Raw genomic sequence first — 15,756 nt, forward strand, 5'->3', positions numbered from 1 at the left:
TAATTTTCAGTGAATGTTATTGTGACACATCAGTGTAAACAAGCTTGTCTTCGTCTCTGGCAGCTGGTTGGATTTTTCCAGCACTGTGGCTCCCTGGCAGAAGGCAGAACTCTCAGCATGGCTATTTGGTTTTCAGGACATCCAGTCAGTAGGAAAGAAACACTTCCCACATGCCTGGCACATCTGTGCTTGGCAGCGTGTGCCCTTAATAAAACAGCAGTGCTTTGGGCAAGAGGTGCCCAGCATGTGATGGTCTCTTAAACTATTTTTGCATTAAAACCACATTTTATAATCTCAATTTCCTCTATGCATCTGGAGGTGCCAGATCCATTGTTTCCAACGCAAGGAATGCAGGGCTTGCAGCTGAATACCCCCCAATGCAGGGCTTGCAGCTGAAAGTTGGCTTTTTTTAAAGGAGGTATGCACTTAATTTGATTTGATGACAATGGGAATTTGATAGCACTGTCATCTAGTTTTTTTCAGAGTGACCGTCACAGAAGATATGAGTAATGATCTGCACACACTATTTTTCTTGCACAATGCTTTCTGGAAAACTCAAAATATAGAAAGGGCAGCTGTGTAACTGTGATATTTAAAGCCTGCTGAGGGAACAATGTATTAAGCTGTGCACAAACCTTCACAGCCCCACCCTGCTGCAGTAAAAATATGTTGTTTTCCCTTTTCTCTGGGAGGGGATGACTTAATGGGGTTCTGGCTTGGGGGAAGAGCAATTGCTCTGTGTTTCCACTGTCGGTCTGTCACAGTGTTCTCTCCAGAAGGCTACTTCGTATGGTGATAAGTATGGCTAGCCAGCACAAATGCTGTGTGTGTTTTATCAATAGCAATGAAGTCTTCTGATGCTTCTGTTAGCTACTTCTTATTTTATAACTGATGTGAGGAGCAAAGTTTGACCCCTTTCTCCCTGAAAATTAAACCATTTACTGGTTAGTTCCACACTTAGAAGTAAGATGTAGGTGTTTCGAACCTTACATGTTAACACATGTGCTCCCAGTCTGCAGGAGAGTGGGTTTACCATGTGACATATCTTTCAGGCTTTAGATAAAGAAGTCTGTCTCTTAATCCAGCAAGCTTCATTTCCATTCTCGGTTCTGAGTCAATAATCCCTTTGCTTAACCAGGTGTTTCCTGAAGCTGGGTGAGTGGCAGCTGAACCTGCAAGGCATCAATGAGAGTACCATCCCCAAAGTCTTACAATACTACAGTGCTGCAACAGAGCATGATCGCAACTGGTACAAGGTCAGTAAAGAAAAGCCTCCAGTACCATTGCAGAGGTGGGTAAATTTGATCACATCCCATACTACAGCAAAGGAAGGTGTTCATAGGAAGATCTCCTGTAACTACCTGCCTTGTTACTGTGAGTACAATTAAAACAACAGAGAAAGCAGCCCAAGGCAACAGTGAGATTCCTGTTTAGAATTTTATCTGGCGTGTAGAACTAGGCCACAATTCAGTTTCTATTCTTGCTTTTGGGAGTCTCTCCTGTCAATTAACAGTGAAGGAGAAAGGATAATCTAAATGGAAAAAAATTAACTTATTCTCACTCTGTATACTTGAAAGTAGCCTTGTTGCTAACTCTCCAAAGAGACTTTGATTTCAGGGTTGAGAAATTTCAATTAATATTTGGTGCCAGCTCTTCTCTGGGGCAGCCATCTCCTGCATTTCTTCCCATTACACCTCCCCTAGTCCTAGTATATTAATCTTCATTTTAAGCTTTGAAAAATTAAGTTGTAAGTGAATGGCATGTGATGTAATTTTTGCTACAGAGCTCCTGGCCAACAACTCACCTGATGTTATTTAAGATAATAAGGCAGTTAAAACTACAAGCAATTAGAGAAAGCAAAGCATTGGGTTGTCTGCAGGGTATTGCTTACTGTTGTTGTCTGCGAACTCAAAAAGGTTAGATGATTATCTCAAATGGTTAGAAAGTACAGGTTGCAGAAAGGATTCATCTTCTTTCTGACTTTTGTTCTCTCTTGTTGGCAGGCCTGGCATGCCTGGGCAGTGATGAACTTTGAAGCAGTGCTTCACTACAAACATCAAAACCAGGCCAGAGATGAGAAGAAGAAGCTGCGTCATGCCAGTGGAGCCAGCATCACCAGTGCTAACACTGAGGGCAGCAATAGTGAGAGTGATGCCGAGAGCACAGAGAACAGTCCCATCCCATCTCCAGTGCAGAAAAAAGTCACTGAGGTGCCTTTCTTCCCTCTTTATGTTGAGAGATTGGTATTTACTGTTTAGAAGTAAAATGTTACGGTGGGGAACAAGCTGCCATGCATACCTGGCTTGTGGAAGCTCTGTGTGTGTGCATGTACTCATAATTTACAGTAAAAGTGAGGAGGTTCAGGTTAACTCAGTCTTAAGGGTGTAAAAGGACTAAACTAGTCCAAATGATCATAAGTTAACTGTGAACTAAAGCAAAGGCATGGATGGCTGTTACAGGTGATGCTGTGTGTATAAACAGGTTCTGCTGCTTAAGACCTTCATGAAAAACTCTGAGGAATCCCTTTTACCTACCAGTTATAGTAGGGTTGTAGTTTTTAGGCTGCTTTGCTGTCCATTGTTTTGCCAACAGACTGAAGTATAAAAACACTTCACAGTATGTTCCCTCCCAGGCTGAAAGACCTATGTATAGTCAAGCAAAACATAAATTCCAGAAGCAGCATTTCCTTTGAAGAATATGAGCACAAGTCACCTATACTGTGTATTAGGCCTATGTGTCCACATATTTCTTCCTCTTTACCCTTGCTGTGTTGAGGATTCATGTAGACCAATGTGCTTGTGTACAACTAATGCAGTATTTTTCATTCCAAAAGGATTTGTCCAAGACCCTGTTGATGTACACAGTCCCTGCTGTCCAGGGTTTCTTCCGTTCCATATCTCTGTCTCGAGGAAACAATCTACAAGACACTCTGAGGTACATAAAGCACATAGTAAATGAAATCCACCTGATAAGGGCACATGGTTTAACATCAGGCAGATGCTGTTCTTGGTGTTATGGTTAAACTAAGAGAATGCTTCAGTCTAAGCTAATTTGTTAGGTGGGCTGGCCTTTATACTGCTATCTGTAGGTTCTGGGAAGAAGTATCACTTGTAAATGGGTCTAAAAGTATTTGACTGAGTTGGATTTCTCACTTCATTCCTAACTTACTTATTTCTCTTTTACAGAGTCCTTACTCTGTGGTTTGACTACGGCCATTGGCCTGATGTGAATGAGGCTTTGGTAGAAGGAGTCAAGGCAATCCAAATAGACACTTGGCTGCAGGTAAGGAACACAACAGGCTAAGATAAATCTCAGTTCTGAGGGAGCTTGGGGGTTTGTCGCATGATATCCATGATGAAGCTTTGCTAAACAGTCCTCTGTAGGTGAGTGGTGAGAGCAGTGTGCAGTACAATCGGTAACTGATTTGACAAGCATCTTTAACAGATTATTGGCTTATGGAATGGCTCTTATAAATAAATGAAAAAAGACTTTATTTCTTACCTGAGCATTAGAGAGCATTACACTTCAAGACACATCTTACTCTTTCCGTAACAGGGTCATGTAAGTTTTGCACAGAACACTTGTGATCTTACTGAGCTGTTCTGTGTTTCTGACACTGGAACTTTATGTTATCCTCTGACCATTTCAAAGATGAGTGTCTGCTTCAGGGATTGTGAGGTCTCTAATTGATGGCAGAACAAATGGTGAACCAAACACATCACAGGGATGTTTATTTTACTTGTCCTTACTACTAGGTTATCCCTCAGCTCATTGCAAGAATTGACACCCCTCGACCATTAGTAGGACGTCTCATTCATCAGCTCCTCACAGACATTGGACGGTACCATCCCCAGGTAAACTTCGGATTAGAGGAGGAATTTCCAAGGACTAATAGCCAGTTAAGGCTAAATAAAACCTGCTAAAAACGCATTTTGTTCTTCCAATTTGATGCAGGCTCTCAAAGTCTTTCTGCTGCTTGGTGAATTAAAGTCTTGTCAGCTTTTCAGATTGGAAGACTTTTAATAGCAAATTCCTATCACCTCTTTCCAGAAGCAAGCTTGCTTTCTCTTGTCTAGCCTTAAAGCTGTTATTTATTACTGCTTTGCTAATCTTTCAACACATGTAGCTCTTCAGCATGGTTCTAAAGTATTATTGGTTGATGTCCCTTGTAGGCTTTGATCTATCCTTTGACTGTGGCCTCTAAATCTACAACGACTGCTCGCCACAACGCTGCAAATAAGATCTTGAAAAATATGTGTGAGCACAGTAACACTCTGGTTCAGCAGGCAATGATGGTGAGTACTTAGTGTACCATAAAGTGTATTGTGTTTCAGGAATGGGTGTTCCACAGGTATAACAACACAAAATGACTCATTCATTGTTAATTTTGTTCTAGTACAATTAATTTGGGGTGGTTTTGCAATTGGTAGAAGTTACAGTATTAGTATAATTTGAACAGAATGCTTTAAAAAGAACCATAATGTTCAATCACTGAGTTCTTGCGTCTCCTTATGTGAATACATTTTGAGGAGAAAGAAATGAAGAATCGTTGTTCCATAAAGAAATAATGAAAAGTGAAAACAAAACTCACAGAGCGTAGCATGGAAAGAGTAATTTAATTCATGGAAAGAGTAAATTAATTCCTGTGCTATGAATTTTTTTTGATGAATAAATGGAAAGTAATGCTTTCAGGTCAAACTACACAAATAAATGTCAAAGGCATCAAATAAGGTGAGAAAAGCCTCTTCAGCTCCTTGCAGAAAAACAAGTATAACAGCATTGTAGGAGTTCTTGTGGCTCCCTCTAGCTGCCAGCAACAAATATAAGAAGAAAGTAGCTTTGTGTTTGTAAGTCGATATAGAGTCTTAGTGTTTTTCTTTAGGCATTGAATCACTTTTCCTGTCCTAAAACAGGTGAGTGAAGAGCTAATCCGCGTAGCCATCCTTTGGCATGAGATGTGGCATGAAGGGCTGGAAGAAGCATCTCGTCTGTACTTCGGAGAAAGGAATGTAAAGGGAATGTTTGAGGTGTTGGAACCACTTCATGCAATGATGGAGCGTGGGCCTCAGACTTTAAAAGAGACATCCTTCAATCAGGTATCACCAAATGGCCAGCTACCTTCTGCATGCCCTCAAAACTAGGCAGGGCAGCTGCCTGCCCCAGATATCTTACCTTACCTTACAAAGGACCTTTGCAATCTTAGCACAAAGAGTAAATCTCTTGGGACTCATTACATTAGTTGTAGACTTCATTACTGACATTTGTCTTCAGATCTGTATCGCTTTGAAGGGACTACAGTGCTACAGGGGCCACAGTAGTACAGATTGCCCTGGTATCAGCTGGACGTCTGATAGGGTCTAGAAAACATAGCTATTCTGCAGTTAGTTCTTTTAACTGCAGTCTGCTTTACTTAAGCAACCACTAGCACAGGTAGTAGAGATGACCTCTCTCAACTTAGAAAAAGGGACTAATTTGAGTTTGAGTCTACTGTTAAAGGGTGATTCCATTTCCCCTGTTGATTTCTACATGAAATCTATTTGTGAGCAACGTTGTCTGATAAACTCAGTACATGTCTTAGATTCAGGAATTTCTGGATCTTTAATTCTGATAGGCTATAAAATTGTGAGATCAAGTATTTGTAATGCAGTTTGAAAATAGGCTGTGATGCTCTTTGTCAATTAAGGGATCTCTCCCTGTTCCACTATAGTCTGTAGAAATGTTTTTCCTCTGTTGTTTTCACTTCCTCCCTAGGCCTATGGCAGAGACCTAATGGAAGCTCAGGAGTGGTGCAGGAAGTACATGAAATCAGGAAATGTCAAAGACCTAACTCAGGCTTGGGATCTCTATTACCATGTGTTCCGGCGGATCTCAAAGCAGCTACCACAGGTATGGGGAGAGGTACAGTTCTGTTGTGGACCTTACAGTGCAAGTTGTCAATACCAATCCTTGATGCATGTGTTTTGGTTATTAAAAACGTTCAAACGCAGTATTCTGGAAATATCTCCATATGATTTGCTGCAAGTTTGCTGCTTATGCAGCACTTCCTGCAAGCATCTGAAGTATTGACAGTTGCCTGAACTGTTCTAGGTCCCTCAACAACATGAACTCTTCATTGAGAAGAATGAATCTCATCAGTGAGATTTAACTGAAATTATTGTGGTTGTATCTCTTCTGGTTTCGGTAGCTCACTTCTTTGGAACTACAGTACGTGTCACCAAAACTCTTAATGTGCCGGGACCTGGAACTGGCAGTGCCAGGAACGTATGATCCCAACCAGCCCATCATACGCATTCAGTCCATTGCACCCTCACTGCAGGTCATCACCTCCAAGCAGCGGCCCAGGAAGTTAACGTTAATGGGTAAGAGAGAGCAGTTTTTTCTTAGCTCTTTTAGTATGTAAACAGTCAGGCTTCATGTTTACCAGGTAAAACATCCTCTACATTTCCTTTCAGATGAGACATTTCCTAGTGGTCTGGTCAGTCTGACCCACCACGTTTTCCAGTTCTTGAGTGCACATGTATTTACTCCTGTCTGTTCAGCAAGAATGAACTTTTGTGTATTAACTCCTTTGCAGGAAGCAATGGGCATGAGTTTGTCTTCCTTCTGAAGGGTCATGAAGACCTTCGCCAAGATGAAAGAGTGATGCAGCTTTTTGGGTTGGTCAACACTCTTCTAGCAAATGACCCTACATCTCTTCGTAAGAACCTCAGGTGTGTGCTGTGGGTAATCAGTGTGCTTGTGTACAGTGACACCCTATGTAGGTGCAGTGTCCAACTGACCCTTGGCACAACCAGCTGGTTAGTGAGGAAATGGCAAATCTTGGAACAAAGTTAATTACAAAAGAAAGACCAAAACATTCCTAGAATTCAGAATAGGAGGAATTGTGTTCTGAGAGGATTGTTTGTTTTATTAAACTGAAATCCCAGCCTGTAAATAGTTATGGTCTTTGAGGCAACCTCTGTTTCAAGGCAGTGAGAGCGCTGTCTTAGGAGCCTGAGAACAGGGTGGTTTGGCAAGGAGTTTTCCATTATAGCCACCAAATAGCTCGGTGAATAGTCCCTGACTGCAGTTCTGTACAGTCTCTGTCAAGCATGAATGTATCAAATGTTATGTGCAAGTAGTAGATCACTGTGGGTGATATAACATGTACGTTCTGAAAGCAGTCTTTCAGTGGAAACCACGTAAGCTTTGAGAACGTCTGCAGCCTGTCTGGCAGCAGTCTATCCAAGTGGATGTTTCAGGCCTGTTTGAAAAGAAGAACAGAGCAGCTACTGAAGAGACACTTTAGATCAGAATCAGATTTAGTAGCAGTTGTTTTAAGCATCTTGAAATGTAACAATTTACAATATACAATAATTTGATCTCTGATTCTCCCTTTTTTTCCCTGTAGCATTCAGAGATATGCTGTTATTCCACTGTCTACAAATTCAGGCTTGATTGGTTGGGTACCCCACTGTGACACACTGCACGCACTCATACGAGACTACAGAGAGAAGAAAAAGATCCTGCTCAACATTGAACATCGCATCATGCTGAGGGTAAAGGCCAAAGCTGGCAGAGTTCTTGGTACATTCTTTTAGGATTCCAGTGTCTTAATGAAGAATAATGGTGCACAGCTTGTTCTTCCTTTGCCTGCTGAGTCTTATTGGTACCTGCAATAAATGCAGAAATAGCAGATAAGAGTTACAAAATGCTACCAAGAGGTAAAATTGGCCATACTTCTATTTGTTTCTCCTTTCCTGTTTTAGCAGTGACCACAAGTTGGTACCATCTGGTGACTAAAATGTGTTTGGAATTAGTGGGACTGTAATGTGCCTTACACAAGATGCCATGCTCCTGGCATTTACAAACATTGTGTCTAAGCAACAGGGCCAAAATTAGACAGACTGGAGACACTGAACATTACTGGAAAAGTTGGAATTGCCAGCCAAACAGGAAAGCATGTGCCAACCCAGAAAACTTATTTGGATTATGGGTTCTGAAAAAATCTTACCAATTAAATATGGCTGTTGATGACTTTGTGGATGCTAAATAATTTGCTTTCCAATTTAAAATCAAGTCTTCACTGTTGAGTGGTCGTTGTACTGGCACAGGTTCCCCAAAGAAGTGATATATGCTCCATCCCTGGCAGTGTTCAAGACCAGGTTGGACAGAGCCGTGGGCAACATGGTCTAGTGTGAGGCATCCTTGCCCATGGCAGTGGGCTTAGAACTGGGTGATTTTAAGGTCCTTTCCAACTCAGACCATTCTATGATTCTATGATCTCACTGTATTTGGGAACATTCTGGTCAGTCTATAAATAACTTCAATATAAACTTGATATGAAATGATTTGTGATTACTGTGTTTGTCACAGTACAGCCAGGGATTACTGAAGGTGGGGCTTTTAAATTGCTGAGTGTCACTTCTCAATTGTAGATGGCTCCAGATTATGACCACCTGACTCTGATGCAGAAAGTAGAAGTATTTGAACATGCTGTCAATAACACAGCTGGTGATGACCTTGCCAAACTGCTGTGGCTGAAAAGTCCAAGCTCAGAGGTGAGTTCAGCGCATGTAATGGCTTGTGTTTGGCAATCAGCGTAATGTGGGATTACCTCCTCTGCAGAATGGGTGAGAGGTGGTGTTTATTCATCATAAACTCCAGATGAATCACTGCAGAACATGTGGTTTTGAATGTGTATCCCTTCACAAGGGGCCTTCTTACAAGGCTCAGAGCACAATGGTTCTGCCAGAGTGCAGTCCTAAGTACAAGACTGAAAGCTGAAGCTCTCCATGCTGTGCATGGAGAGAGAAAAACAGAAGCCTTTGAATATATTCTTTTAATGGCTTAAATGTCTTAACTCAAGGCCAGAGGATGTTTGAAACCCCCTTAAGCTTATGGAGCATATTGAATCTAAGCATATCAGAGTTTCCCTTTGTGCATAATGCAAGTAGTTAATGTAGAAATCAAAATATAAGCTGAAACACGTGACATGCTTGCTTGGCTTTTCTGTTTTATCTCCACTTGTAGGTGTGGTTTGACAGAAGAACAAACTACACTCGTTCACTAGCTGTGATGTCAATGGTTGGGTACATTCTGGGCCTTGGGGACAGGTAAGTGAAGCTCTAAAGGTTTCTTTTAAATAAAAGCACAGACTGTGAAGGCCTATCAATTCACTCCTTGGATCTGTTCTTATGATAACATCTTTCATTGTGGTTATTGCTGTGTTGTAATGATACCATCTTTCAGGCCCTAATTGTGCTGCCATTATTTTCAGCACTGTAATCAGCACTTGTATCTTGAGTACAAATAAGAGTTTCTTCCATTTTGAGAGGAATATACACAGGATTACATCAAGGACCACAGTTTCTAATTTGGCCCTTTCACTTGCAGAATGGGGAATCTTTCTCCATCCATTCTATAAAACAGAAACGTTGACTTTTGCCACCAATCCCTGTGCTTGTGTGTGCTTCATGCATATGATAGTGATCGTTTTGCCAGGTCTGTTAGGACAGTACTCTACACCTAGCTTCTCGTGGTGGAAAGAAACACCATGACCAAGTATGACTTTTTGTTCCCTGAGGCAGCAAAAAGAAATCCAGAAAGTGTTTAGTAGCATAGGTCTTCTGAGTCTCCCTCCAAATGGGTTCGGTACCAGTACTCATTTTGCATTCTTTTTTGCTTGTGGGTACTTTTTCTGTAAGGCAGGGGCCTTTAGTGCTATGTGTGTTGTCAGAGACACACATGAAGTCCCTGTTAATACTCACTAAAGATTGCTCTGGTCTTAAAACAAATGAAAGTTAATGTTGGTTTATTACTTAACCTGATGCTTTTTCTGACCTGCACTGCAGACGTGTTGTGGAGGGAAGTATGTACAATCCAAATGGATTGGGTAAATAATAATAAACAAGGTAAAATGAATGGATCTTTGATTTAGTATAAGGTTTACTGTCAAAAGGGGACATCATCACTTCCAAAATATTATTGAAGACAGTGTTTTAGGTTTAAGGTCTGTAATGCAAAAGCAGCTGAACCATCAAATGTTCATAACATAAAGCTTTTATTCCTGATCTCAAAGGTCTTTATAATGAAATTATAAACCTTTGAAAATTGAATTAAACCAAAAATGAAACAAGTCGGCATGAATAACAGCACCGTGGTTTTCCTGTTCCGGATTGATTTTTCTCTTCTGGTGGTAATCCAATTTGCATTACTTCAGCTGTAGCACAACCCAATCTATTTTTCTATCCTGAGAAAATGAAAAAACATCAAACAAGTAGAAAAATGTATCCTGACTGAAAAATAAATGTTCATATCCAGGAAATGAAGTGATGCTTCTGGTCCAATAGGTTGTTTATCTTCCAAGGTGAGAAGATCTCTAACTCTTGAGAGGTAATTACAAAAATAATGTGATAGATGCACTGTCAGGAAGCTATTCTGTTCATCCTGAGATTGAAGATCTCAGCCAAGCAAGCTGTCAGTGGCTGTTCTTGTTCATGAAGATAAATATCATCTCAGACTGGAGCTGCTGTGATTTACTGTGGGTTTTTATAATGGTTTGTCACCCTGTTTTTTCTCCTACTCCTTCATCAAAGACACCCCTCCAATCTGATGTTAGATAGACTGAGTGGGAAGATCCTGCATATCGACTTTGGGGACTGTTTTGAGGTAAATCTTTGTATGTGGACATTAAGGTTTCTGTAGTGATTCACATTTTCTGGTGGAACAGAAATGAATCTGTAAGCCAGGATAAACTGACTTTGGAGTATGAGCTCTTTGGCTCTCTTCTGGGCTTCACCTTACCTATAGGCAAGGTGAAAATAATAGACACTTTACCTCAGAGGCATGTGTTACGAAATGTCCCCACATCGTGTCTTGGGGATTAGCTGACCACTGGAACAAGCAAAGAGATGCTTGTTCACCACTTTTCCATAAAATTTCTGGAAGCAATTTACGCTGCAGGTAGTCTGTGTTACTGGACGCTAGCAGCTGGGCACACATTTGGGTTTTCCCTGTTACCAAGGGGAACTTCTCCCCAAAATTTGTGGGAACTGAGGAACGTAAAGCTGGGGCTTCATTTTGTATTTGCAATACAACCTTCAAGATTGTAGCAAAACCCCCCACAATACTTATTAGCTTAATAAATAATAAGTTAGCTATTAATTTACTGATTCTCCATCATTATGTGTTTAGGTTGCAATGACAAGAGAAAAGTTCCCTGAGAAGATTCCATTTAGGTTAACAAGGATGCTGACAAATGCTATGGAGGTAAGCATCCCCTGTTTAATATGAAGGGCATTGTTCCTAGGGAAAATTACACTGATTTCTCAGCTTTTTCCTGTATTTTCTGTGGTGGCCAAATCTCTCCACTCCTTAGGAACCAGAGGTGTTAATATTTCAGCTGGCTTTTCTGTAAGTTAAATTATCTCCTGTGATCTTTACAGTGTATTACAATGGAAAGCAACCTTTTAATTGATGCAAAAAAAGCCCCTGAAATTCCTCCAATTTCTTAGGCCTTCCTTAGTTTCCTTATTTCAATAGCTGTTTGCCTCAAGCAGACAAAGCCAGTGACATAGTACTTCCCAAAGACTATGTTAATGCTAGAGAGAGCTGCTTGGTTTGTAATGAACATTATAAACTTGTTGTCTTAATGAACAGAGTGCAGTGAATTCCAGTTCAAAGCACAAGCCACTTCCTCCTCCCTTAATCTAAGGGTTGGAGTTGCATAGTGAATGAAGCAGCATGGTTGATTTACTTCTTTCTCTTCTGAAGGTGACGGGCCTCGATGGCAATTACAGGATCACTTGTCACACAGTGATGGAAGTCCTGCGTGAACATAAGGACAGTGTCATGGCTGTGCTTGAAGCCTTTGTGTATGATCCATTACTGAACTGGAGGCTGATGGACAGTAAGTGATTCTGATAAAGCAGTGACAAGAGAGTAATCAGCCTGGTTTCATCCAAGAAATCCAGAAGCCTGAAATCCAGTGTCTGTTTGAAGACAAGCTGATGAAATGATTGGTTTGCATGTGCTATTTCTGTAGGCACACAGTTTTAGGATTGTAATGCGAAATTACCACTGAGGTTAAAACCTTAAACATAGATACAGAACTAAGCCTACAAGCAAAATTTTTCGGGTTGGTAGTCATGGGGAGATTGAAAACTATTTTCAGGTGACATAAAATCTGGATCTGGTGAAAGGCCGTCAAATCTGTATTGTTTGTGAACAAATTTGCTATGAAACACTGAAACTCCAGTTCATACTTTTCAACTCCTTATTTTCTTGCAGCAAATACAAAGGGTAATAAGCGCTCCCGAACACGAACAGATTCCTACTCAGCCAGTCAGTCAGTAGGTGAGTACAAAAGATGGTGCATGTCATGAATGTTTGGAACAGGTTACTTTAGCAATGCACAAGACTGGGTAAATGTTTTCAGTCCCCAAAAGTGAACAGACAAACAGCTTACTGTCGTTAGCTGTAGGGTGGGAAGTGGTGAGTTCAGTACTGTGGCTCAAAAAGCAGATGCTCCTTTACAGTTAAAGTAACACCCTTCTGGAGCACATATGAAGTGATGTACTCCAAGGTGTAATTGATATTTGGTAGCTGAGTAAATAACTAATCACATATTAGTGTGAAAACCTGGCAAGTAATAATCTGACTGAATGTTGAGAGCTTTGTGTTGAGTCTTAGCAGTTGTTTGCTATTGGACTGAAGGATAGGGACAGTGTTCATATGAGGAGTTCTACAAATAAACATACTTATTTGATTGTAATTTTAGCTTAATTGTATGTCATTTTAATGTATGTTTCACTTACACTTTCATATAAAATATTTCTAGAAGTTGGATCAGGCATTTTAGTATGTTAGCAGGGGAAACATAATGTGTGTTCCTGTGGTGTGCTTCCATCAGGGATGTGTGGTACACTTGATGACAGTCAAATATGCTTTTCAAACTAGGTGATTAAGTTTTCTTAATGTTTCCAGAAGAACATTCTTTGATTTGCTTTTCAGCCTCACATTTATGCTTCAATGTTTTCATGGTTTTTTCAATAGAAATGCTGGACAGTGTGGAATTGGGTGAGACAGCCCATAAGAAAACTGGAACCACAGTGCCTGAATCCATCCATTCCTTCAGTAAGTTTGATTGGTGTTTCTATGCTGATGTAGAAATTGTTCTTAGATCAGAAAATTTCATCATGATCCAAGTACAATTACATGAGATGGGACAGATACAGTTCCTTGTCAGCATAAATGAGGAATGTAATTATCTGTGCTCGCAGTGCCAAAATGGGCTGGTATCTGAGTTTGTTTGCTCTCAAAATGGTATTTGTGGTAATTGGGATGGGAAGATATGACAGCAGTGCAAATGCTTTTATTGTTTGGATGAAGTACTAATTCCCTTTCCTACTTCTGTCTTTTAGTAGGAGATGGTCTAGTGAAACCAGAAGCTCTAAATAAGAAGGCAATTCAGATTATCAACAGGGTTCGAGATAAGCTCACCGGTGAGCATGTTTTATCTTTATATAGGCTAAACACAAAATCTGATGAGATGGATCAGCACTACTTTGAGTGTTTGTATTTTGTGTTAATCCTTCAGTTCAGCATATTTTGATTAAGTGGATGAGGCCATTTTCCTGGTTTTGTCTAACACCTAAGTACTGCTGCTGGATTAGAGACAAAAGAGCCTGTACAGCTCTCATATTTTGCATGTCTTAGCTTGTTAATGGAAGTTGAATTTCTACTGTCCTGGCTTTATAGTTTGCAGCGTTTAGTTTTGAAATGGTATGCTCTTGAAGTTTATAAGAAAGTACCCCCACCTGCCAAATAATGAGTTAGGATGAGAATCCCAGCTACTGGAAAGTTATCTATTGTGGGCTTATCCATTATTTGGAAAAGATAAAGGAAGAAACTATAATAATAGGGAAAACAGAGTTCTGGGCTCTGCATGCCTTAGAGCATTTAATACACTGTAAAGGAAGGATAGTTAAAAGTCCTATCAGACCTTAACTTGCCAGACAGAAGCAAGTTACGTTACAAGGTTTGTGACTTCCATTCATGGCTTTTTTCCGTCCTTTAATTTCCAAGGTCGAGACTTCTCTCATGATGAAACTCTTGATGTACCCACACAAGTAGAATTGCTCATTAAGCAAGCTACGTCCCATGAGAATCTGTGCCAGTGCTACATTGGGTGGTGAGTTTGTCATTCAGCTAAGGAAAATGTCACTTGAGTATTTAGTTATGCATAGGAGCCTTACCTCATGTTGCATCTGCTCTAGTAAGTTTTGCAAGCCCATGACAGTGATGCCATGGACAATCCTGTAAGAAAGTTGTTCTTATCAGTAGTGACAGGGATTTTAGAACACTTAAAACTGCCATCAGCCTTAACATTGTAAGCGTTTTAAATAAGGCATGTGGTGGTCTCTTCAGGCATGGTGCAGAACTACGTGTTCTAAAGTAAAGATGTCATTCTGAGAGTTAGCTAACTTTCGGTTATGCTTAAGGACATAGATCTTTATAGCATTTTTAAACATTAGTTAGCTGGAAAGAAGCATGGAGATCACCTGACAGCTTTTCCTGTACTAAAATGGTTCCTGGCTAGTATGGAATCTCAGATCTTCTCAGTGTTGCCTTTGTGAAACTATACGCAAGTCATCGTTACTACAATACCTTTCTTTTCTTTAGGTGTCCTTTCTGGTAACAGAAGATTCCAAAGTATCTACAGCCTTTTATTCTGGAGGCTTTTGCACTCCAAACTTGCTCTTCTACAAACACAAACTGAGCGTTGGACTGAAATACAGCCTTTGTCAAATATTTTGAAATGTAAATGAAAAGAGTTATTGTATATTAAAAGTTGGTTTAAGCCAATGTATAGCTGCTGTTGGAAAAACACAAAGCTGTCTGAAACACAACACTTGATTTGGGTTTCCAGGACAGCGAAGACTGATTGTAACACAGATGTCTATTGTTCCACTTGGTCTTTGGGGAACTGGTGATCCATTGAAAATGACTATATACGGGTTTTGACTTACTTTGCAATGTAACAAAGTCATTTGCAGATTAATTATTGCCCTGGTCAGTTGGTGTGGCTGCAGTGAGCTCAATGCACTTGTGCAGGAGGCTTCCTTTAGGTTTGGAGGTGAGCTGGATAACTGGAAAGAGAAGCAAAGTAGAGTTTTACCATTGTTTCGTCCTGTTACCTTGTTTTCAAACTCGATTCTTGCCCGCAGATTGGAAACCATATATTCAGTCATGACACTAGTGCAGGAGTCGTGGTACAGACTAGATCAGGGTATCAGACCACATGCAAGAATTGAAGCCCTTGAGCTGACCAGAGGTAGGTGCCTCTGCGGGTTGATCCGTGGCAAACTGGATGCAGGGTACAAATGAAATACCACTTGGGAGCTTCCCACAGTGTCTGGGTTAAAAAGCAGTACTGGGAAATAGCTAGGGAAAGTCAGTACTTGCCATAGGAGGCGGGTGTGGGGTGACCTGGTCATAACTTGAAACAGAAAATAATGCTTATTAAACATGAGGGTGAGGATAGAGTTATGATTTATGAATTAAACATATTAAAAACAATGCACAAAATACAACAGAGTAGCCATGTTTAGATGCCATGTTGTATTGGAATATTTTTGTGCCAATAAATTACACCAAAATGTAAATGTTTTGACCGTGTTCTTGTTTATTCCCAAGTACTTTTTAGGAAGAGACAGAGAAGCACACTAAGATCTAATTTTTTGGTAAGGTTTCCTGTTGCCATGGATATGACTT

The 15,756-nt window shown here is 40.4% G+C and overlaps 1 protein-coding gene across 2 annotated transcripts in view; it reads left to right on the forward strand.

The window, feature by feature from the left end:
• Positions 1 to 15,647, forward strand: part of MTOR (mechanistic target of rapamycin kinase) — a 64,146-nt gene extending 48,499 nt beyond the window's left edge. For both annotated transcript variants that reach the window (XM_065696290.1, XM_065696291.1), the window contains 21 exons: positions 1,139 to 1,256; positions 2,004 to 2,210; positions 2,834 to 2,934; positions 3,186 to 3,282; positions 3,756 to 3,854; positions 4,173 to 4,295; positions 4,914 to 5,096; positions 5,752 to 5,886; positions 6,185 to 6,359; positions 6,575 to 6,710; positions 7,391 to 7,538; positions 8,418 to 8,540; positions 9,013 to 9,095; positions 10,578 to 10,650; positions 11,176 to 11,250; positions 11,755 to 11,890; positions 12,271 to 12,336; positions 13,036 to 13,116; positions 13,404 to 13,484; positions 14,068 to 14,173; positions 14,665 to 15,647. In XM_065696290.1, coding sequence (XP_065552362.1) covers positions 1,139 to 1,256; positions 2,004 to 2,210; positions 2,834 to 2,934; positions 3,186 to 3,282; positions 3,756 to 3,854; positions 4,173 to 4,295; positions 4,914 to 5,096; positions 5,752 to 5,886; positions 6,185 to 6,359; positions 6,575 to 6,710; positions 7,391 to 7,538; positions 8,418 to 8,540; positions 9,013 to 9,095; positions 10,578 to 10,650; positions 11,176 to 11,250; positions 11,755 to 11,890; positions 12,271 to 12,336; positions 13,036 to 13,116; positions 13,404 to 13,484; positions 14,068 to 14,173; positions 14,665 to 14,680 — 2,362 coding nt within the window. In that variant the 3' untranslated portion in view covers positions 14,681 to 15,647. The remainder of the gene's footprint in view (positions 1 to 1,138; positions 1,257 to 2,003; positions 2,211 to 2,833; positions 2,935 to 3,185; positions 3,283 to 3,755; positions 3,855 to 4,172; positions 4,296 to 4,913; positions 5,097 to 5,751; positions 5,887 to 6,184; positions 6,360 to 6,574; positions 6,711 to 7,390; positions 7,539 to 8,417; positions 8,541 to 9,012; positions 9,096 to 10,577; positions 10,651 to 11,175; positions 11,251 to 11,754; positions 11,891 to 12,270; positions 12,337 to 13,035; positions 13,117 to 13,403; positions 13,485 to 14,067; positions 14,174 to 14,664) is intronic.
• The last annotated feature ends 109 nt before the right edge of the window (positions 15,648 to 15,756 follow it).

Source organism: Lathamus discolor, chromosome 16 (genome assembly GCF_037157495.1).
Source record: "Lathamus discolor isolate bLatDis1 chromosome 16, bLatDis1.hap1, whole genome shotgun sequence".
NCBI lineage: Eukaryota > Metazoa > Chordata > Aves > Psittaciformes > Psittacidae > Lathamus > Lathamus discolor.